At 34.2% G+C, this 23,790-nt stretch overlaps 1 protein-coding gene across 3 annotated transcripts in view; it reads left to right on the top strand.

Annotated features, from left to right (window-relative positions):
- LOC140749030 (limbic system-associated membrane protein) overlaps positions 1 to 23,653 on the top strand; it is a 101,835-nt gene extending 78,182 nt beyond the window's left edge. For 2 of the 3 annotated variants that reach the window (XM_073082034.1, XM_073082033.1), the window contains exons 6-10: positions 5,635 to 5,763; positions 10,107 to 10,245; positions 18,500 to 18,648; positions 21,904 to 21,957; positions 23,307 to 23,653. In XM_073082034.1, the coding sequence (XP_072938135.1) occupies positions 5,635 to 5,763; positions 10,107 to 10,245; positions 18,500 to 18,648; positions 21,904 to 21,957; positions 23,307 to 23,413 (578 nt within the window). In that variant the 3' untranslated portion in view covers positions 23,414 to 23,653. The remainder of the gene's footprint in view (positions 1 to 5,634; positions 5,764 to 10,106; positions 10,246 to 18,499; positions 18,649 to 21,903; positions 21,958 to 23,306) is intronic. The other variant, XM_073082035.1, reaches the window with a different exon arrangement.
- Positions 23,654 to 23,790: the final 137 nt, after the last annotated feature.

Genomic DNA, 23,790 nt, shown 5'->3' with positions numbered 1-23,790 from the left:
CCATCCGTGTCAGCATTTGTAATAAAAATTGCATTTATCTCTCATTTCATGTTTCGATGTAGGTTAATGGCGCAACTGATACTTATTACCGGGCTGTCTCACTGTCGGTGGTGAGCGATAAACGATAAGCGATGAAATGCTTTTAAGATTAAAAAATACCAAAATTTAACGTGTCAACTGGCTGGGTCAGACAGTCATATTTAAATACAGCTGTTTTAAGGTAGATTTAAATATTTTAATATCTCCTCTCCTCTCACTTTAAAATCACCTCTCCTAAGATAATACTATTTTATCAGCATGAACACACGTCTGTCATCCTCCATGATATAAGTGGACCCTTACTTTTGAAGCAGGGATGAATCACCTGCTTAAACGGTGAAGGAAAACCTCATGAGCCTCTGAAAGTTTGTAAAAAAATCTTAAGGGTGTGTGAAGTCTACCAATTCGCACTTGGCCAGCGCGGTCAACTTTAGAGCCACACTGTCAAATTATGCAGAATCCTGAGAAATTTCAATACCGTAATACTTCAACACGTAACGCCAGTAAGTTCAAGGGTCAGGAACTCGCTACAACAAACGCTCAATGAAGCTAGCTACTTAATGTTAATTTACTTATCGTAAATTCAACCCTCCCGTGGGACAGATCCTTTAAAGAGCGGATTTACGAATATATTTTAAAGAGAAAATGCAGTGGTGTATGTTCCAAATATCAATATTTTCTGTAATTGTATGAGTGGTACTGGGGCAAATAATAGCGAAGTGGATTTTTTTTATAATATAGGAGTAGCTGACGAGCATGCAGTCCACCTGATAGTTAGTTAGTTAGCGGCGCCTAACACTGCTGTTATTAGGTAGAAATAGGTGTGACTGTGGTGCCGCCGGAGTCGAACCACAAAGGGTTCTACCATCTTCTATTCGAATTTGATTGAGGTTGAATCTCGAACTCTATTTTTAGTGATTGGAGCGACTACTGCTAAACGTCACTATTAATTGCGTCCGCCCAATAACCATCCACAATCGGCCAATGCCGCCGATCTCACCATTAAAAACATTATTATTTTCTTCTTTATATTTTCTTCTGTTGGTTGTGTTACCGCAATTGCGCCACAAAAAAATACCTTTGAGTTATCCCCATACACTAATAAACCATGTAATTACGAATGTTTCATATCTCTAATTACGACCCACAAGCAAAACAAACATTTCGTGATTTCAAATGAAACGCCATATTTGGCAACGCTGATTAAAACGCTAAAGGTTCTAATCTGGGTCTTGGTTGTCACAAAGTAGGCATTTCCCTTTGATGTCTAGGTCACATAGGTCTAATAGTGGTGGAAAGTCAAAAGTTCGTCTGTTCTACTTTTTTAGAAATTGAAGTAGAAAATGAGCATGAAGTGACTACGCCTGTTAGTAATATTTTGGCGACCAAAGTTTGAAGTTTAATAACTATTTTGTTAGAAAGTTGAAATGAACAAAGAATTGGTAACTATCGAACGCTGATAGTCAAGAATTTATTAATGAGATCTATTTTAGGGACGACCTCCATCCCCTTTTAATGGATGAAACGTATTTTATATCAAAGTTGTAACCATTTTTTTTACTTTTAATTAATCATAGTCTGCCTGCTAAAACATATTTTGAGAGAAACGGCTCGTGTCTGCGTGGCTCTATTACAGTAAATATTCACACATAAATACGTATAATATACATATTGTATGTGAGAATACCTTATTTGTCTGGCACGTCACGCGTCTGACACAATCTGTCTATTTTAACACGCTTTTTTGTAATATAGGAGTATCAGACAATTTTGAAGGTGGTAGAACCCTTTGTGGTTCGACTCCGGCGGCACCACCGCCACACCCAGTTCTACCTAATAACAGCAGCATTAAGCGCTGCTGTGTTCCGTTTTGAAGGGTGTGGTAAGGGAGACAGACTTTTCCGAGGCGTTCCAGCTTAGTCCTCAGGGGTAGCGGCGCATCTGTGGCCGACCTCAGGTAGGAATATCTAATCCTATCTGGGGTTGATTACAGATGTCCATGGGCGGCAGTAGCCACTTACCATCAGGTGGACTGCATGCTCGTCTGCTACTCCTATATTATAAAAAAAAAAAAAACATCCACAATCTGTTAGCATGATCAAAAGCTGTACTTCAAGTCCTTGCAAACCTACACAAATTAAGTCAAGCTCTATCCACACGCATCAATTTGTGACGTTTCGGCAAGCACGCGGCATTCGTCGTAAATGAACATAATTTTTACCTTAGACAATAATTATATATTGACTTTTAAAGGTCTATAAACAAAGAGTCCTACAATTATACTATAATTACACTGCTATGATTAGTATTGGAGGTTAAAAATAAACTCCTTTTAGTCGAGTGTCAACGATATAAATTATTCCACACTTTAAAAGGTAATTCGGTCCGGAATACGGACTTTAATAATACAGAAACGGATTCAAACTGACGTGGCTTACACGGTCAATTTTACAGTCACTGTTATGTCCCACTGCTGGGCACAGATTTATTTCCATAACTTGCTTTTTACACGAAGCTCCAATGTGGATTTAAAAAAAGGTAAAGGTAAATGACCTGTTACTTTCAGATTTTTTTAAACCTTCATAACGCCACTGACAAGGTTTATGACTGTTATCCAATGATAACAAAAATTTAAAAAGACCATGTATAGTTTATTACTCTTAACCGCACTTGCCTTAAGCAATTTCTTAAGTGGCGTATGTAGGAAACTTTAATGTATTGCTTCTCAATCAGGGGCTTGGATCTAAGGTCAATGGTCACCTGGATTGAGACATCCTGGAATCCTGTAGCGCTGAGGACCGTCACCTGGGGTTTAGTGGGTAAAAATCCTAGTAGTGTTTCCCATTGTTTGTGGTGGTGGGTTTTGAATGATCTTCATGGTCAACGCACGCTCATAACTTTGAAAAGATTTAACTTTACTTTAGCTTTGTATTACATTTTTTTTATTTTTTTTTATTTAATTACTTTTTTACATAAAAAAGAGGATACATATAAAACCAGAAGACATAGAGATGAAGTACAAAGGATTGCTTATTCCAATATACTTATTTATGACTTTATACTTTAAAAGTGCAAGAACATCGTGAGGAAACCTTTAAGAAATGACAGTTCTTAAAAGTTCGCAAAGATGTGTGAGCTCTATCAATTCGCACTTGCCCAGCGTGGTCAACTATGGTCTATACCTCTTTCGCTCTGAGAGAGACCCGTACCCAGCAGTGGAACAATTATGGCACGACGACTAAATGGCTTAACGATGAACTTAATTTTAGTCAGCAATAACGTTATAAATCTAAGAGCGATTAAAAATCATTTATTTCCATCAGAAAATCCAATTTCCGCTGAATAAATAATGACAGTACTAGCTACTGAGCTAGCTTTTTGGACGGGTGTCAGGCAAGGCATAAATTATTCTGTATTATAAAGCTAAAGTTAGCTCGAGCGATGGCCTGATAAGTAACTTTGAATACTTTTTGGAAATAAATAGCAATGACGGCCTAGACGATAGAAACTGTGCAATTCAATATGAAGCCCGAGGTTTGAATCCCAGGCATGTGTCACTGATTTTTCAAAGTTATTTACTTATTAGAAATGACCACTTGCTTAACATGTTAGGAAACTTGCACGCCTAAGAGTATTCTTAAAAGAAGTCCTTAAATGCGTCCTTATGTGAAGTCTACCAATTCGCAATTCGCCGCAGGCACTAAGTAATACTACTATATTGTGAATGCAAGATGTTGAGAAAACTTTGATAGCGTGATTAAGGATACTTTTAGCGCCATCTGTTAATTAAGCCCGAAAAGTCGTTACAATATGAAAAAAAATAAAAATGTCGTAATTAAGACAGAAAAACTAGGAAGAAAATAATTTAAATATTTATTAAATTCAAATGAATATTCAAATAAAGAAATCCTTAAAAAACCCTAAATAATATTCATGTCAATAAAAAAAAAACTATGTATAAAGTTGTAAGCCCACAAACACACTGAAAGAGGGACATTTGATATGTAAAAGATAAAGAATGAAACGAAGTTAGTAGCAATATCAGAAAAGAAGCTTAATAATCCTCAGTTGATGACCGAACTTAAGCTGTTCTTATTTTGCGCTAAGCTGCTTTAATCAGTTTGTGCTGCATTTTATTAAAAAACTTAAAACCTTTTCCCGGAAAAGTTCACAGAGCGGTTACCCTTAATCTTTCAAAGTATTGTGGGATGGCGTGGAAAGAAGTTTCTAAAGCAAAAGAAAGCAGTTGTTTATTTTTTTCCTAAGCAATGGGAAGACTTTGCTGTGCTTGACTTTGTATCTCAGGACATGAACTCCAGTTTCTTACACTAAGGTCAAAGGTTAAATTCTCATAAACACATTTCTTTTTCGAGGTCTTAATATGTATTATTACTGGCTGGAACCTTCCTATGTTGATATATTCCTTTCTTAATAACTGAGGAAGCCTAACGCATCCTCTACCATATTGCTTTGAGCTCCAATGCAATATGGTAGACAATATGCGTTATATGCGTTGTATGCAATATGCGTTTACTTCCGTGGTTTGGAGCGCGCGTTGAATCTTTGCTCCCAGGTATCATAGGAAAAAGGAAATCTTTTTTACTTCAGTTTCTTTCCAGGCCTTGAAATCCGGTTCTGATGAACCAAGGAGTCAAGTTAGACAGCCGACCCGCTTCGAACCGTATCAAATCCTTTCCTCCTTCAATCGGAGCAACTTGATGTTCATTCTAACGTAGCTTTTGCCAGTTGTAGAAAGAGTCTCGTACCCAATATCATAACATAGAAAGAAGCAAACAACAAAAGCCAAAATGAATCCAAATACTATCAAAACAAAGGGAAATCCTACGTATTTTTAGACCTATTGCGTTCGCTGTCCGTATTTGCATCAGAACAAACACGGCTTAATCAGTTTACGTCGAAATTCGTTTGTCATTGTTGTCAGTAGTCAGCTGCAACAGGAAATTCGCTTTAACTAGAACTATTTTTATTTTACTTTTCACTTTAACTACATGTTTGTTAAAGCGGATAACCGGATATTTTGATGTGAAGTACAGTTTATGCTTAAATTTCGTTTGTTTTGTATCACTAGCTTCTTATAATAGTCATTTCACTGTGTTCCGTTGTTCTGTTTGCAAGAAGAATACCTTATACGATACAATATCATATATCCTGTCCTCTTCATATAAAGAGAGTTAGAGATGTACATAGGTGGAAGTTGCAACTTATCATCAGGTATCATTGTAAAATGTAAGAACTCTTTATGATTCAACTCCGAAACACTACCGCCACATCAATTTTTGCTTAATAACATCAGTGTGAGCACTGCTGTATTTAGCGTTGAAGGGTAACAGACTAATCCGATTTCCTACTTAGTCTTCAGTGGTAGCAACGCATCTGTAGTCAACCCACAGTAGGAATTTAATCTTATCTGGTATTTATCAAAGATGTCCATAGGAGACAGTAGCCACTTACCATCAGCTACTATATGCTTATTTGTTTCTTCAATGTCATGTGAAATATATGCTTGCTCATTTGCTAATTCAGTGTTACAAAAAATGAAAATGTAAAGATATATAGAAACGTTTTTGTCCACAGTAGAGAGCTATGTGGGCAGTTCCATGCACCTGTGGAGAGTGGACCGGAGACAAATGGGCGCGTTCCTGTGCATCGCGTCCAACGACGTTCCACCGGCTGTCAGCAAGCGGATCATACTGTTAGTTAACTGTGAGTATGGATTGCTTTTTAATACTTATTTTTAAGAATGTTTAAAAGATATTTATGCTAAATACAAACATTTATTATATTTATATGATATATTTTTTTATTTTGTTTTATGCTGAATAATATTAATTTAATGGATTAATGTTAGCGATGTAAAGCAGGTATAGATTTTTATTTTGAACATGATAATTGCTACATATACCATATCGCTGTTGTCATACAAAACAGAGAAGATAATAACATATTAAAATCAATTGTGCCTAAATTTTAGATCGCCCGATAACCGCTTCAAAGTGAAAATCCATAACATAAACAGCGAAACATCGCTTAATGAGCTATTACAACACGGCTTTCTACAATTATTTCTATTTTTGAAGAGGCAGTAGTAATACAGGCAATGACATTTCAGTATCGCTGGACTAATTGACATATTGTTTTACTGACATAAATAGTAGGGCACAAAGGGCTACGAACGCGTAACGCGTACAAAAGGTTACAACCTATAAACTTCCGCTACGTAATAATCCCTTTAGGTACACTCGGCCTGTATTTGATAGTCTTTCATCAGAAAATTGATGCATATTATTATTTTATATCCGCTTACGTTAAGGTTTTTTATGATGATAAAAAACGGGTCAGTTTTTGGGGACTGCTGGTAGAAGTGAAAACTAGGTAACTTGTAAATTGTATCGTTGAGCTATTATTTTTGGTTTGTAAAGAAGTTTTAATGACCAATTTAAACTTTAATCCTTGATGATAAAGCGTTCGATGAAGATGACGTGAGTTCCATGATTTTTGTTCATCCAAAAAGAGCTCAACGTGCCTAAAGGAGGTTTGACTTTAAAAAGTTTGTCTGTTCGAAGAATAGATTATGTCTAATTATTATCGTCAATCTATTACTGGTGGGAACGGTTCTCGTCTCGAAGTGAGATTTTTATCTACCCTGCTGCCCATGTGCGAATAGGTAGACTTTACATGCTTTTGAGTTTTTTTTAAACTCTCAGATGTAATTGTTTCTTCAAGATGTTTTTCGTCGCCGTTTAAACTAGTGATAATTAATTTGTAATACGCGTAACTTTGAGAGGCTGAGTTTTAACTACTAGGTTGTCACCGTTTATATCATATTCATCTAAAATACTTACAGTAATTTCTGTTTTTTTTCGTTTGCTTGTTATAAAAAAAAAAACCGGACGCGCCTTAACTCGCGTGGAAAAGGTTTCATACAAATTACAAATCTTGAAATCAATGATTGATTCACTTAGTTCGAGTAGGTAACTAATATAAAACTTAGATTATACTTAACAAATATAGTTAGTGCCGCGGCAATAAGCACGCATGGCGTCGCCTGTACCACATAATCCCGTGGATCGTGGTGTACGTCACGCCGGCAAACACGATCCAACGGAACAATCCGCTTCCGGGCACTACGCGTTAAAAGTATACAAGTGTAAAATACAATCACATTTTAAGTGTGAAATAAAATGTATTTCCGCTACATTGCACGTTGTGGTTTAAAGTAAAGTAGGATTTAATTTATAATTTTATAACAAAATGTATCGAGTTGGTAGGTAGGTAGTTACCGGGACCAGAATAGGGCTACGGTATCCCTTGCCTGTCGTAAGAGGCGACTAAAAGGGGCTTCCGGGGTTGCGGGCGGCAAGAGTGGGAGCTCAAACCATCCAGCAAGCGACCCCGGGAAAGACAGCGGTTTGTGTGGTCGCATATCGCTGTAATCACCAGGGGATGTGAGAGGAGCGTAAATTGCTCCCCCCAGGGCAGAGCCCGATAAAAGGGCATCGCGTTAGGAGGACTCCGGTTGTGTTCCGTTGGAGATCTCAGAGTTCTCCACCAAACGCTGAGGACGGCCACCGGGGGGGTTTTAGTGCGGTAAAAATCCCACATAACCCGGCGTCACTCCCATGGCGTCGGGTACCTTTTGAAGGTTTCCCCCTCGTCAACAAAAAAAAAGTAGGTAGGTAGTATATTGTACGCCTCGCTGAGTGGAATATAGTGAACAATTTTCCTATTTTAAGAACTTTATGTATGTATCTATATAAATGTATTTAGCTTCATTCATAGGTAAAAATTTAAATACAATGTTTTTTATTAATAAAAATATGTAGTTCAAGTAAATAAACAAAGACGATAAAAGATATAAAAACAATTATGCTTCTTATACATTTCGCGTATTGTTTTGTTTTGGATCGTGTCCAGAGCCGTGACGAGCACTGCGATCCAGAGGATTATGCTGTTCGAGCGAACGGCGCGTGCCTATTGGTGCAGCACTAACAGTATTTATTTAATAGAGCAGTCAGTAGTTGGCGTAATAATGTTAATGTTTCTACTTAATAACTGCATTGCTGAGAGCTAGTGTGTTCTGGTTTGAAGCGAGACATTTATATGAGGTATTCTAATATAGTCTTGAAGATAGCGAAGCGTTTGTGCTTGATTTCAAGTAGGACTTTAGTCCTATTTGAGATTGCTTGAAGATGTCTTTGGTGATCATATATAGGTCGAAACTCGAAAGGTAGTAGAACCCGTGTAAATTGACCACAGAGGTAGGTACCACCGCCACACGTGGTATACCGGCTATCTAACATATTAAAAGACCATATAAGATCTAAGGAGTGGCTTCAGATAAAAGCTTTTCTACATTGAATTGGTTATAAATGTCCATGAGTGGCAGACCACTTATCATCATGTGAAACGCATACTTCTTTGCATTCATTTACTACGTCAATCTAATAAAAAAATAAAAATGTCTACAAACTTCACTTGTACATAAACAAGTAGATACGTTGTTTCTTCTTTGAATTTACTCTCAATTAATCTCGAAAAATGTTTTTCAATTATTTTTCCTTGTGTTTTTAATGAGCTTCCCGTGTCAAAAGATTTGCTTACTCTGCATTTCTCTAACACCGGTGATTAAATTACCGCGGAAAAATTTATAATTACACAGCTGGGGTGATAATGCTTACTCTGCTGTGATAGTATGAAGATTAAGCCTTATAAACAGGATAAAAATCAGTATAATTATGAAAAAAGTGAAGTAAAACTTTTTGAGCAGTGTTTTATTCAAATACTTATTTTTTTATTGGCGCTTGCTTAAAAAGAAGCATTATTTTAAACTAAAGTAATATACAAGCGAACATCCCTCCTATTGTTATGTGTCAGCTGGCCATTAACAGCTCTATGAAACTCAAAATGGAATAAGCCTTTCAATTTTTATCTTTGGACCCTTTGAAATTTTAGTAACTAATAACTTATTCTTTGAACTGAGCTAGATTGATACATACATTTACAAAAATCATAGAAACCAGATCACGAATATAAAATATTACATCACACCTTACATTTATAAAAGACTTTTCCTGAATGATTATCATCATCGCATAGCTTAAACACTAAAAAAGTAATTTTTGATAGCCAATTCCTAAAGGTTATAAATACTTTAAAAGGATGTTTAAAATTCGCCTATTTGAAGCAAGCGGTTTAAATTTGTATTGGGTTATTATTTACGTTAGTAAAATCTTGTATTAACATATAACCACTCTAAATATTTAATTATGTTCATCTTTACCAAAACCTTTCGTAGAAATGGCTATAGAGATTTTACTAACAAAAATAGACACCGAAAATAGAACGCCAATACATCACAAGAACATTTGCCAATATGAACATCAATGCCTCCATCACCGCTATCTGAATATTCCCCATTTCCCCATATTGCGGCGTATCTACAAATGCACCAGATGTTGGCCATCTGCCAATGACAACTGTCATCAGTCACTGCCATCGTTCCGAATCTAAGACAAACAGAGGAACATTGCCGTTCTTAGCCTTGATAAAAAATATACATATGGTATCATATGTTAGTATTGGATGCCCTTGTTGTTTTCATTTGTTAAAAGTTACGTTAACATTTCTGAAAATTTTCATGTACTGGTTTGATATCTATATCATAAGTGAAGCAGCTTTGTATCATTTAAAACTTTGTACCCCTTTTTACGAAAATTTTGCGGACGGACGAGTATGAAATTTGCGTCAGTTACAGTTTATATAGGGAAGAAGTGCAGAATGCTAATATTTTTTTAATAATGTATAGAAATTAAATTAAATAAAGAAAAAAAAATTACGCACACTACCACGCAATTGACGTAAACACATACAAATACATACGCGGTCATCACAGACGTCTCAGATTTTGATGTCGATCCTTGGTAGGTAGACTTTTAAATAACAAACTGAACTTCTACTTTATGTATGTATGTATGTATCTTCAATAAAGCTACTCAAGGCGGGATCCAAATCAAGATTTGTGTTACAATGTATATTTTTTGTTCCAGTCGCTCCAACAGTGAAAGTGCCAAATCAGTTACTCGGAGCGCCCCTCGGTACAGACGTGAAGCTTAAGTGTTACGTGGAAGCCTTCCCAAACACCATCAACTACTGGATCAAGAATCGAGGGGAAATGCTGCTGGATGGGTAAGTGGTTGCATTCAACGTTGCTTATAGATATTTAACACATAACACGCGTTTACGCGAGATTACATTAGGAAATAAAAACGCAAAAAATAAAGAATTTTTTGTTTTGCTGACGAAAAGAAAATAATTTCTATAATTTTTAATAGTGGTAAAATTATAGAAAATAGTGCAAAACATTTTCTTGGTTTGATTGCTTGTTGTTCTGTTTTCGTCAGCAAACATAATTTCGATTTCGTTTCGGATTTCGCAATAATATAATACAAGATATCAGTTCTCTAGCAAAAGATTGTTAGTTTTTAAAATGGAAGTTGAAGCAAACGGAGCCACTGCAATTTTGGCAACCACAGATGCAAACATTTTATGTCAGATAATATGATTTATATGGATATGGTCAGCTTGGACAATACGATCTTAGTAGATATAGAATGTAGCCAACATAATCATAATTAAAATAATAACCGAATATTTTTGCGTGTTATCCTCTGCGAAAAATCACTAACAAACATACAATATACTAACCAATCATACGTACATGCTATAATAATCTATAATACCATCAACATAACTAATCAGAAGTCAGGAAAACTCGCAAACTTATATAAACATATTGGAGCGTGTGATTAGAACGGTAGTTAGCGTGTGAGCATGCAACATTAAGGGAACTAAATAGTGATTTATGCCACTGTGCTAGTGATATGTCGACCCACGCTTGAGACCTAGGTTCGAAACCCACGCATGTCTGTTTATCCAAAATTATAATAGAAACTAAAATCGTTCTAAAGCTCTACCTCTAGTAAAGGGCAAGATCTACCTAATGTTCTTAAGATTTAAAATTTAACAACCTCGATCGGTCAATGTGTTGGTCTTAAGCTGAAATAAAATATAATATGTGCAATAACAGCAGTGTTAAACGCTGTTGCTATTTCTATATTATAAATATCCAACTATTTGCCAGTGACTACTGATTTTTAGAGGTATTAAGACCAAGTAACTTTATTCCAACTTAATCCTTACAACATCTGTTGTTGACTTCGGATAATGAGCTTCGTTTTTGGAAAAGAAAGAGTAAAAGTAATTTCAGACATTGTATTGGAATTGGATCTAAAACTGTTAATCCAAAAATTAATTGTGATATACTCGTATTTTCATAAGAACAAAATGAATAATTTAAACATTATATTCAAACAATATAAATAAAAAAGGTAAATATGGCACGACGAATACCAACAAATAAACAAAAACAAAAATGGCAAGATATTATAATATTAACCGATGTTCTTATTTTCGTCCGAAAACTCTAGAATAATATTTGTGAAACCAAACAATAATATTTGAACGTATCTTTGAAATAACATCAAAATTGCCCAATATCTGGCAAGCACAAATAGATCGATCTTCCAGTCTTTGCAAACAAATATTATCTGCGGTATAATCAAAATAAATTGGAATGAGGGAAGATAACATTCGGATTTTTGATAATGTCGGACCAACTAGCTATTATAATTTTAATCTTGTTTAAATAGGCGCTTACATAGAATACCATTGTCAAGACATATTTAGCTTAGTAAAATTCTCAGGGTTGATGGTGCCTTAACGCCTTTGTCACAATAGGCATTCCTCAGGGATCAATTCTTGGACCAGTTTTCTTTATTATTATGTAAATGTCTTACTTTATTGTATAGTCAAGAATCAGAAGATTTCTGATTGTGTCAATACAATATAATTAATACACACATACATATGTAGATATGAATATATAAATAAAGATGTAAAAGTACCCATCCCAAATAAAAGGTACTCCAAAGTTACAAAGAGTAACGTACCGTATGAACACGTACCGCCCTTAATGATTCGAACAAACTTACCTTCTAATACAACTTCAACATTCCCGCTACGATAAGTAGCACTTAATCTTGATTACTTCTTTCTTTGTTTTGTTTCCCTGGTAACGTGCACACCTGATTTGTTTATATCTAGTTAATCTGAATGTCCTTATTCACAATATAATTTAAATAAGACCTTTAATAACGATCGTGATTGACATAAATTTCTAATATTTTAAACTTTTTCAATTATTTTTTTTAACTTTCACAAAAATATCGAAAACCGAATTAAACACATTTGACTGGAAAGGCATACGCATACGCATGTAGCAACTAATGTTACATAAACTATAATAACTAATGCTAATGCTTTAAAGTATGTTTTAAAGTATGTTACGGATTATTGTGTCGAAACTATAAACTTCTATCAGATTCTCATTGCCAGAATTTTGAGATTGTCCATTAGACTTCTTAAATATACCGAAGTTACATACGCAGATGGGACCCAAGATAAGATTTTTGAAATTCCTCCTATAAGGAGCTAAATAGGGAACGAATTCTTATTCTAATAAGACCGCACCACTAATGTAAATAAGGGTAAATGCTAATGGAAAGATATTATTTGGATCGGGATAATGTAGCTCATTATATGTAATTTGTAGGAGTTCTCTTAATGATTCTTAATAAGAAACTTGGCTCCTAATACAACTTCTTAGCTCCCCGTAGCGCGGTAAACAACACTTAATGTTGTTTATTATTGTCTTTGTTTTATTTCCCCCCTGATACAGTTCAGTGTTTTCATTTTGTATTATGTTAGGATTCGGGATAGATTTTAATTTCGCGTTTTGATTGTCAAAGGTTCCTATATTTTGTATATTACAATTTGTTACGTTATAAAAAAGTTAAGCTTTTATGATTGATTTTCAACGCCGTGGAAATTGAAACTTAGTAATCTGCATGACAAGGGAATCTAAATATATATAACTCAAAGGTGACTGACTGACATAGTGATCTACAACGCACAGCCCAAACCACTGGACGGATCGGGCTGAAATTTGGCATGCAAGTAGATGTTATGACGCAGGCTAAGAAAGGATTTTGATCAATTCTATCCCCAAGGGGATAAAATAGGGGATCAAAGTTTGTATAAATCTTCTTAGTTAATAATATTACTTCGTAACGCGAGCGAAGCCGCGGGCAAAAGCTCGTCAATTATAAAATCAATAATCCTTATTCATTGTCCTACTGGTGGGCTAAGGTCTCTTCTTGGAATGAAGACTTCTTAGACTTCTTTTAGGTTAAGTGGATTTCACAGATTTGAGAAATATCATGATTTTTTTAATTATAAAAATGTACGTACCCTTTTTCATCAAAATTATTACCTTAATAATTAATGAATATAATACGAAAGAGAGATAAAAACATAGAGGTATTTCTCACAATCATAATTGTAATCACAAAAAGTTTCCCTAAAATCACAAAGACATACTACAGTTTCAAAAACTAGACTATAGTTAACTTCCATTAATGTGTCGTTGTCCCTATTGTAACAGTAATAAGCAAGACCAAACAGTCCCAGAGATTTTGGATAACTCATATTGATTTTAAGCTATAGCCTGATTGGCAACTGTACGGGATGATTGAGTTAACCGTATTAATGAACGCATTGGAGAGTCATCAGCGGCGTATACTGCGCGAATCGTGACCATTTTATGAAAGTAATCCATCCATACATCAATAGCCTTCCTTATAAAGACTATTGGTACCTGATCTGTCGCCTTTCTATAGATACGTAGGTGTTGCACGTAAAGTTCATTATTAATAATCAATATATTTAATGTTTTGCCCACTATAGACTGACATTTGGTAATTTTTGCATACTAGAAATTCTCTTTAAATTTTTGGTAGCCAACATTTTGCTTAGATGTATGTATGTTTGATTTTTTGACGCGCCCTATAGCCCTCACGGGTTGATGGATTTTAACATATTATTATAAGGTGTCGTAGGATTCGTCTTAAATGTGGGACATAGATAAATAAATATTTTTACAGTCGCATTTTGTTATTTTTATAATAATTCTATGTTCTCTAGTTGTAAAAGTATTGAATCGTTTGATTACCGCGAACCTACTGTATTACACTTTTTAGTGGCACGTATGATTATATATTTTTTGTTAGTCAGGAAAATATAAAGTTTATTTATCTTTTTAATAAAACTACATTTCAGTGTTGCAATATATTTCGATACAAGTAATATACACTAACGGTACTATTTCTATAAGTACAACTTATCGATACAAAGAAACTATCTATAAAAAAACGCCAGCGTTTAAGGACGATAATCTATATCGATTAGGAATGGGTTTCAAGCTATAATTGGCAGTGATTGCTGGCGTGAGAGCGGCGTGATTAAGTTTGGAAGCCCTAATGATCGGATTTGTGATTCACGAGGGTTTAACTTTCAATGAAGCTAGTAATAAAGCATTGTTGCTATGTTCGCTTACATTTTTATGGTCCGAGCGAACCTGCTAGTCCGCTCTGAAGTTGTTGCGAGCAGGTTTAGTCATACAATTTGCTATGGCGACGCGACTCATTTCTATATTCAGAGCGGACTAGCAGTTTTAGAATATATTGGTATAGATTTTTTTATAACTTACTATAACCAAATGAAATACCAATCATTTGGTGTATTTGTAGTTGTCTGAGTGTCAATTATCACTATATTATTTTTACAGGCGGCCTTTCAAGTATTTTAAGGTCCAAAAATGTATTCGTTGATGAGTTGTATGACATCTGTCGACAAAAGAAACGACAGTGTTTAAGGACGATAATCTATATCGATTGGGAATGGGTTTCAAGCTATAATTAGCAGTGATTGCTGGTGTGAGAGCGGCGTGATTAAGTTTGGAAGCTCTAATGATCGGATTTGTGATTCACGAGTTTAACTTTCAATGAAGATAGTAATAATATATTGTTGCTATGATCGCTTATATTGTTATAGTCCGCGCCAAACTGCTAGTCCGCTCTGAAGTTGTTGCAAGCAGGCTTAGTCATACAATTTGCTATGGCGACACGACTCATTTCTATATTCAGAGCGGACTAGCAGTTTTAGAATATAATAGTATGGAATTTTCATAACTTACTGTAACGAAATGCCAATCATTTGGTGTATTTTTAGTTGTCTGAGCGTCAATTATCACATGTTATTATTAGAGGCGACCTACGTTATTATTTACTTTTATAACAACCCTTTCAACTATTTTAAGGTCCAAAAATGTATTCGTTGATGAGTTGTATGATATCTATCGATAAAAAGAAACGCCAGTGTTTAAGGACGATAATCTATATCGATTGGGAATGGGTTTCAAGCTATAATTAGCAGTGATTGCTGGCGTGAGAGCGGCGTGATTATGTTTGGAAGCTAATGATCGGATTTGTGATTCACGAGGGTTTAACTTTCAATGAAGGCAGTAATAATATATTGTTGCTATGTTCGCTTACATTTTTATAGTCCGAGCGAACCTCCTACTCCGCTCTGAAGTTGTTGCGAGCAGGTTTAGTCATACAATTTGCTATGGCGACGCGACTCATTTCTATATTCAGAGCGGACTAGCAGTTTTAGAATATAATAGTATAGAATTTTTATAACTTACTGTAACGAAATGCCTATCATTTGGTGTATTTTTAGTTGTCTGAGCGACAATTATCACATATTATTATTAGAGGCGACCTACGTTATTATTTACTTTTATAACAACCCTTTCAACTATTTTAAGGTCCAAAAATTTATTCGTTGATGAGTTGTATGATATCTATCGATAAAAAAAAGCCAGTGTTTAAGGACGATAATATATATCGATTGGGAATGGGTTTCAAGCTATAATTAGCAGTGATTGCTGGTGTGAGAGCGGCGTGATTAAGTTTGGAAGCTCTAATGATCGGATTTGTGATTCACGAGTTTAACTTTCAATGAAGGTAGTAATAGTATATTGTTGCTATGATCGCTTATATTGTTATAGTCCGCGCCAAACTGCTAGTCCGCTCTGAAGTTGTTGCAAGCAGGTTTAGTCATACAATTTGCTATGGCGACACGACTCATTTCTATATTCAGAGCGGACTAGCAGTTTTAGAATATAATAGTATGGAATTTTCATAAGTTACTGTAACGAAATGCCAATCATTTGGTGTATTTTTAGTTGTCTGAGCGACAATTATCACATATTATTATTAGAGGCGACCTACGTTATTATTTACTTTTATAACAACCCTTTCAACTATTTTAAGGTCCAAAAATTTATTCGTTGATGAGTTGTATGATATCTATCGATAAAAAAAGCCAGTGTTTAAGGACGATAATCTATATCGATTGGGAATGGGTTTCAAGCTATAATTAGCAGTGATTGCTGGTGTGAGAGCGGCGTGATTAAGTTTGGAAGCTCTAATGATCGGATTTGTGATTCACGAGTTTAACTTTCAATGAAGGTAGTAATAATATATTGTTGCTATGATCGCTTATATTGTTAGAGTCCGCGCCAAACTGCTAGTCCGCTCTGAAGTTGTTGCGAGCAGGTTTAGTCATACAATTTGCTATGGCGACGCGACTCATTTCTATATTCAGAGCGGACTAGCAGTTTTAGAATATATTGGTATAGATTTTTTTATAACTTACTGTAACGAAATGCCAATCATTTGGTGTATTTTTAGTTGTCTGAGCGTCAATTATCACATATTATTATTAGAGGCGACCTACGTTATTATTTATTTTTATAACAACCCTTTCAACTATTTTAAGGTCCAAAAATGTATTTGTTGATGAGTTGTATGACATCTGTCGATAAAAGAAACGACAGTGTTTAAGGACGATAATTTATATCGATTAGGAATGGGTTTCAAGCTAAAATTAGCAGTGATTGCTCAAAATTAGCAACTCATCTATAAGAACCGATTACAGTAGGAATCCTGGTATACTCGGTGACAGCTACATACTTTTTTAATAGGGCAGCAGTATTCAGTTTCCCAGATAATATAAGTGTAAAATATACTAGGTATGTAACGAAAATTCAAATATCTCTTGAAAGATGAGTCTTTCGATTCTGCACAAGTTTGTTATAAGGAATGTTCAAAATTTGCTCAAATCGAGTATCTGTATGCATTAAATGAGACTTCATTTTATTTCCACAAAATGTACTACCAAGCGTACTATTTCATACCCCGGAAAATGTTACTAAAATTTGAACTTTAAACTGTGGGAATAAGGTAGACTTTAGTGAAGTTTGGTATACATTTTAACTTATATAGGTTATAAGGTGGAAGAAAACTGTAGAGTGCCTGATTTTATTTATCTTTCGACTTGGTTCTCGCTTCGTTCAACGTTAATTAGATTTTCCGATGCGACTTCATATTATTTTGAGTCGTTTTAAAGATTTGGTCTTAAATACTTAGTAATGACTGTTCTATTAAATTTTTAATATTTTATCGTTTCAGATTTGTCGTGTAAATTTTAATATTCAGCAGTTAATATTCGTCAAGAAAACGAATAATTACTACTTTAAAAGTAAATAGGAGTAAATAAGATGAGACAATTATGTAAAATCAGACTTGAAAAGTGTGATTCAAATCAAATCTTTAATTTTTTTTATTCAAAATAGGTTCCTTACAGAGCACTTTTTGAATGTCAATACAACTACCACAACTTCACAAGGCGTTTCGTTTTGGAGAAAAAGCGGCGAAAGAAACTCCATAACACACATCTTTTAAAAAAATGTTTTTTACAATGTTAAACTTAACGTATTATTTATAACCTATTGTTTATAACACTAATCTCAGAAATCACTAGATATAACTTCCTCTTCAATCTTTTTACAAGTATTTAGAATACTAATATAAGTTCGCATACCAAAGCTTATACTGTTGAGTGTAACGATAATAATGAAGTTATGACTGCAAAAATACGTATCGTACTATACGCACTGTGCGTGCGTTGCCAGAATTTGGCACGATTATGATATAATTAGATACAAAAAAATATAAAATTTAATTCAATAAAAAATAATTATTATATCACGGCGTGCGTAAATTGACGTTTTACGCACGCTTCGCGTGCGCAAAACCCCCATTTCCGTCCCCGTAATATAAAATTTTATACAACACGCGGACGAAAAATGTTTTTCTGACTCGTGTGATTGCAGTCCTCGCCTGCGGCTCGGCCTGCAAACTCACACTTGTCAGAAAAAAATTTTTCGTCCTCGTATTGTAATGTACTATTAACATATGAATAAATTTTTAAACGAGAATTAATGATACTGTTCTAGAAACATGAGGTGCTTTGTACGAAAATTTTCAATTAATTCTGCATTTCGGAATGAGAATAATAAAAACGTAACAATTAATATTAAGGTAACTTAAAAAACTAATGAGACGATTTTCTACAGGCCCAAGTACACGATAAGAGAAGAGAAGTCCTCCTACAAGGTGTCGATGTGGCTCACGATCCGGCAGTTCGCGAAGAGTGACATCGGTACCTACAACTGTGTTAGCACTAACTCCCTCGGCAAGAGTGAGGGCACACTGAGACTGTACGGTAAGTTACTTTAAAACTAAGCTGGAATGCCTAGGATTTTTTTTATAATACAGGAGTAGCAGATGAGCATGCGGTCCACCTGATGGTAACTGGCTACTACCGCCCATGGACATCTGTAATCAACCCCAGATAGGATTAGAAATTCTAACTGAGGTCGGCCACAGATGCACAGCTACCCCTGAGGACTAAGCTGGAACGCTTCGGAAAATTATGTCTCCCTTACTACAAAACCCTTCAAAACGGAAAACAGCAGCGCCTAACACTGCTGTTATTAGGCAGAAATAGGTGTGGCGGTGGGGCCGCCGGAGTCGAACCACAAAGGGTTCTACCACCTTCAAATTGTATTAGTAATATATTTATTGTTTAGTCCTCAAGGGTAGCTGCCCACAAGTATGTCTAGTACATAGTATCTATGTTTTTTTAGTCCTCAAAGTATCGGCACTTCCATGGGTAATCTATGGTAGGAATTTTATCTAGGGTTCATTATATTATATGGACAGCAGTAACCACATACCATTAGGTGCACTGCATGCTCGTCTGCTACTCCTATATTATTATTATAAAAATCACTGAAGTTCTACCAACTCGAATTGCAAGTAATCTTAGATTAAAAGAAAATAAAATACGACAACAAAATCAGCCAAAACTGCCTAAATTAACGTTGTTAGGTTAGTTAGTTAATAATTAAGTAATATATCGTGATCATGACCATACAATATTATTATGTTTAATATCTGTAAATATAACTGGAGCCCAAACAGGTTAACGTTAATAAATCAATTCCCATTGTCATCATGACAACTAATCTCAATTCAAAATTAACGAATTATTACCAAGCATCACTATAGTGTTGTTGATAGTTTATCGATATTCTTAAAAGCTTAACGAGTTTTAAATTTACGGCTCTCGGCAGAATGTTCTGTTGGCGTGGTGCCAGAGCAAAAGGAAGTTTGAACATCGAACGTCGATCTGAGGCGTTTCCAGCTCTTAGTGACAGATAGACGCCATTATTGCTTTCTAAGCATTGCATCTATCTGCGAATGAGACCTATAGATTTTGTGCCAATGCCTCGCGTTGCACATATTCTCGTCTTTTTATCATCAAGGATTGCTTGCGCATCTAAAGATGTTTAATTTGAAACGGATTCGTAGTGTTATTTAAGTCTTTTTAATAAAATAACTAAGGAAAATAAGCTGTTACTAATCTGCAGCATCTAGTGTCGGTACCTAACTATTTATCGATATTTTTAGAAGCTTGCTAAATTTTTAATGTATCTTTCTTAGCATTAGAATATTCTATGCCGCGTCTGGAATATTAAACGCCATTAGTATTTCCAGCTCTTAGTGACAGCGGTAGCAGTTATTGGTCCTGCTTTCTCTTCGTTAAAATAATAATTTAAGAAACGTAAATAAATAAATCACGATTTTTCAAAAAGTAAATCCATAACTCGAACGTTCTTCTAATGTAAGAATTCAAATGATGGGGCTATAATATTATACATTTTAGGTGTTAGTTTCTTATATGACATAGCGCATACTCAATTAGGACATGAAGGTCAGTTTTTAATAATTTGTTAGGCACAAAATTACACATTGATTATTAATAACCGATCCGGTAGTAGTTTATGAAGTAATATCGTAACTGACAATTTGTATGTGCCTCCGTAGGCACAAATAAAAATATTTAATTTAATTCAATTTCAGAGCATTATTATCGATACAACACAATCCACTCACTAAACATTGTAATGGTGATGACGTGTTAATTTAACTCTGTATGAAATGTTTGAATTTTCCAAATGTTTGTTTGAAATGCGTGTTTCAGCTTGACACTTGAGTGTCAGGGTCTCTTTGTCTAGAAACTTAGATTTGAATCTTGTTGTAATGGATATTTTGATTAGTTTTATGTTACTATTGTTATTGTCTGCGTAATTCGATTCGGTTTCCATCAGCGTTGTTTTATCTAAATATATGGCTGGATCCAATGACATTTTATACTTCTGCTTTTATTTGGGTATATTGTTGATAGAAATAACGTACAGATAGGTAGTAGGTAGGAAGAAAATTAGGGAGCATTGTAGCATACAAATATATTTTATATCATCATCATTATCATCAACACATTACTGACCCATTGTGTGCACGGATCTCCTTTCAGAATGAGAAGGATTAGACCATAGTCCATCGCGCTGGCTAAGTGCAAATTGGCAGACTTCACATACCTTTGAAAATATTTTTGTCCAAAATAAGACTATCTCGTCGAAGCTAATAACTTAGAAAACACACTTTTTTAAAGCCTTTAAACAAACCTGTTTTTTGTTTAAAAGATATATTTTATAAACGTCCAACATATCGAAATTGTTTTATGTTATGTAGATAATAGGTTAGATGTTATAAATAAAATACATTAATATTAATTCAGTGTTTCATATCATAAAGGTAATTTTTCACTTTTATTGTAACCTTCAAAGGGCCATCCGGGTCGAAAACGTCGGGGAAAATTATATATCATCTCGAAGAATAGCCTTTGAATTCCACTTTTGCTTATTGAATATTCATAGTATGACTTATATTAGGGAGGTTAATAATGGTTTCCAAATTTTAGAAGTGATATTTTTTAGATCGCTCAGTCATTTATACGATGTCAATAGGAAGAAATCGGTATTATTATCGGGGTTTAACTGACTTATGAAGTTAAGTCGTAATATTAATGAGTAAACGATTTTTAATAACCTTTTTGATAAAGGTAAAGGTTTTAGAACCATCCATCCATTCACAATAATTGTAAAGCAGATGAAAAAAGAGTCACAAAATAACTATATAATTCAACTTATGCCAAAAGTTAAATTAAAATATTTTATTTATATACTTTTTATAATATTTTTTTATTAAAAAATAATATAACTACCCCCATAAATGTATATAAATCTTCTTTCTTATATTTATAATTAAAACCTTATTATTTTGCACAACAGATTAATATCATTACCTAAATCATCATCATTACCTAATAAAATCATAAGATAATCATTACCTAAATCATAAATATAATATTTTTTCATTTACAGTAATTTTAATTGAATTTGTCTTCGCCTTCATTTAAAATTAGGTCTAGTAAATTTGTAACTAAAGCAAAGTTTTACTCGAGAGACAGTAAATTAATTTTTCGACATAAATTTACTGAGGCGTCTGTTGACGGGTCAGCTCGTTAGATGTTTTCCTGGAATTTATTATAATTCTCATTTTTCCGTTTCAGAAATTAAACTCAACTCATACTCCGAGGACTTCAATCAAATCAGCGTTGCTGGAGGTAGGATATTTTCTTGGTAATTTCAGATTATTCGCGTTTTATACACAAAGTGTTCTACAGTGTTGGGAGCTATGTTTTTAGTATAGGCAGCAATGGGCAAATTGTTAGTTTGGCCCATATACATAGGACTCATCGACATGTACAATACGATAATCAATGCACTTCACATGCACAGGTTCATATTAATAATAGACAAACGGAAAATACACTCAACATTAATGATTGTTCGCACATTTGAATCTGTTGTGCAGTTAGCTTAGTATGAGTACATGAAAATATAGTTTACGATTTTTGGTTCTTAGCATGCATAGGTCAGAGGACGCCATTTTACTTTTTGAACGTCAATGGGCAGTTTGTGTGAAGCTAAATCCAAGTGTATGTGGTCGCAACTCTTGAAAAAAGCCATCTTGAAAAAGGGTTTTTAAGTTCTGTGAGGAAAACTAATTGTCGCAGAAAAATGTATCTTACACTTTCCCAATCACTCTCTCACATCCAAAAATTAATATCGACCTCTGCCTTTTGCAACCCAAATACAACGTTTCAACAACAACTCTATTTTCTTTATTTTTAAACCGCTTGTAGTCTGAACACGTCATAACTCAACCGCAACTTTTTCCGTAACTTTTCGTCGAAATTCGTGTAATTTGCGAAACTTTAGCCGACTTTCTCGCTACGAAAATGTAATCTTCAGCACTCGTAACTGTCAAATGATTTTGTTTCGGTTTAAGTAACTGTAAAACTGAGTTATGTTCGAGTTCGAATAACTTATTTAGAGGGAACTCGCTCTAAGAATTGACGATGAAATTGCCGAAAGTATATTTATGTGGAAAGTTAACTTCACTTTCTTTTCATAGTTTCTTTTGCTTGCGTTTTATATTTTCTTGCTATTCTGAACTAATATTGGGCAAGTAATATTGCGTGTTAGGAACAATAATATAGAATAAGCTTACAACGAAGATAGTTACGTATAGTATGAGGGGCGTGAAAAAATTAACTAATAATGAGTTTTATGAAATGTTCTGTCAGGAAGAATAATAATCTGACATAAAGTAATAAACTACCGAAAGATGAAAAATAGGAACATAATAAATAGAAACACAAGAAATGTAAAGAGTTATTGGTGATGGTAAATGCACATTAATACACACATTATAGGCTTAATATAAAATCCTAATTCTTTTTACTCTAATTATGTTGTTTAATAATATTTTAATTTATCCCCAAATAATCCTACCCATGTTTCTATCTACACAATAACACTCACACACAAATATAACGAGATACATCATAACTAAGAGGAATGTTGTGTTCAATTTCTTTATTAATAAAATTAAATATTTCTTAAACAGGTCTCACGGAGGCAGCGAAGGGAAACTCCAAAGACACGTCGTTTTCTCAAAGGATATTATTAACGATGATATTCTGTTGTATATTACATTCTCTCATGTTAACGTAGTCATTGTAAATGTAAATAAAGCGGTTAATTACATTTTTATGCTTTAAAAAGGAACGTAATTCAATTACCTTCGATTTTTGTAAATATTATTATATAAGATGTAATATTTTATGTAAAAATTGCAAGACAACGATAACATTATTGCGTTATTTTAAAGGTGGGGGCACATCGCGTGAAAAAGTAATATCAGTTGTTTTTTAAAATAGCATTTTCTAAAAAAATATTATTGCACTGAGTAAACTATATCGTTCATTTGTATTAACCCCAACCAAGTATTTTTATTTATTCTTCTTTCGATTACTTAAAAATACATAGAAAATACTTATTTTTGTAAATAAAATATATGTTCCTTTTTAATACCTTATTATTATTACTAA

This window comes from Epargyreus clarus, unplaced genomic scaffold (genome assembly GCF_041222505.1).
Source record: "Epargyreus clarus isolate Ecla_fem2 unplaced genomic scaffold, WU_Ecla_fem_2.2 ptg000017l, whole genome shotgun sequence".
NCBI classification, from domain to species: domain Eukaryota; kingdom Metazoa; phylum Arthropoda; class Insecta; order Lepidoptera; family Hesperiidae; genus Epargyreus; species Epargyreus clarus.
This window is presented reverse-complemented; position numbering and strand designations above follow the sequence as displayed.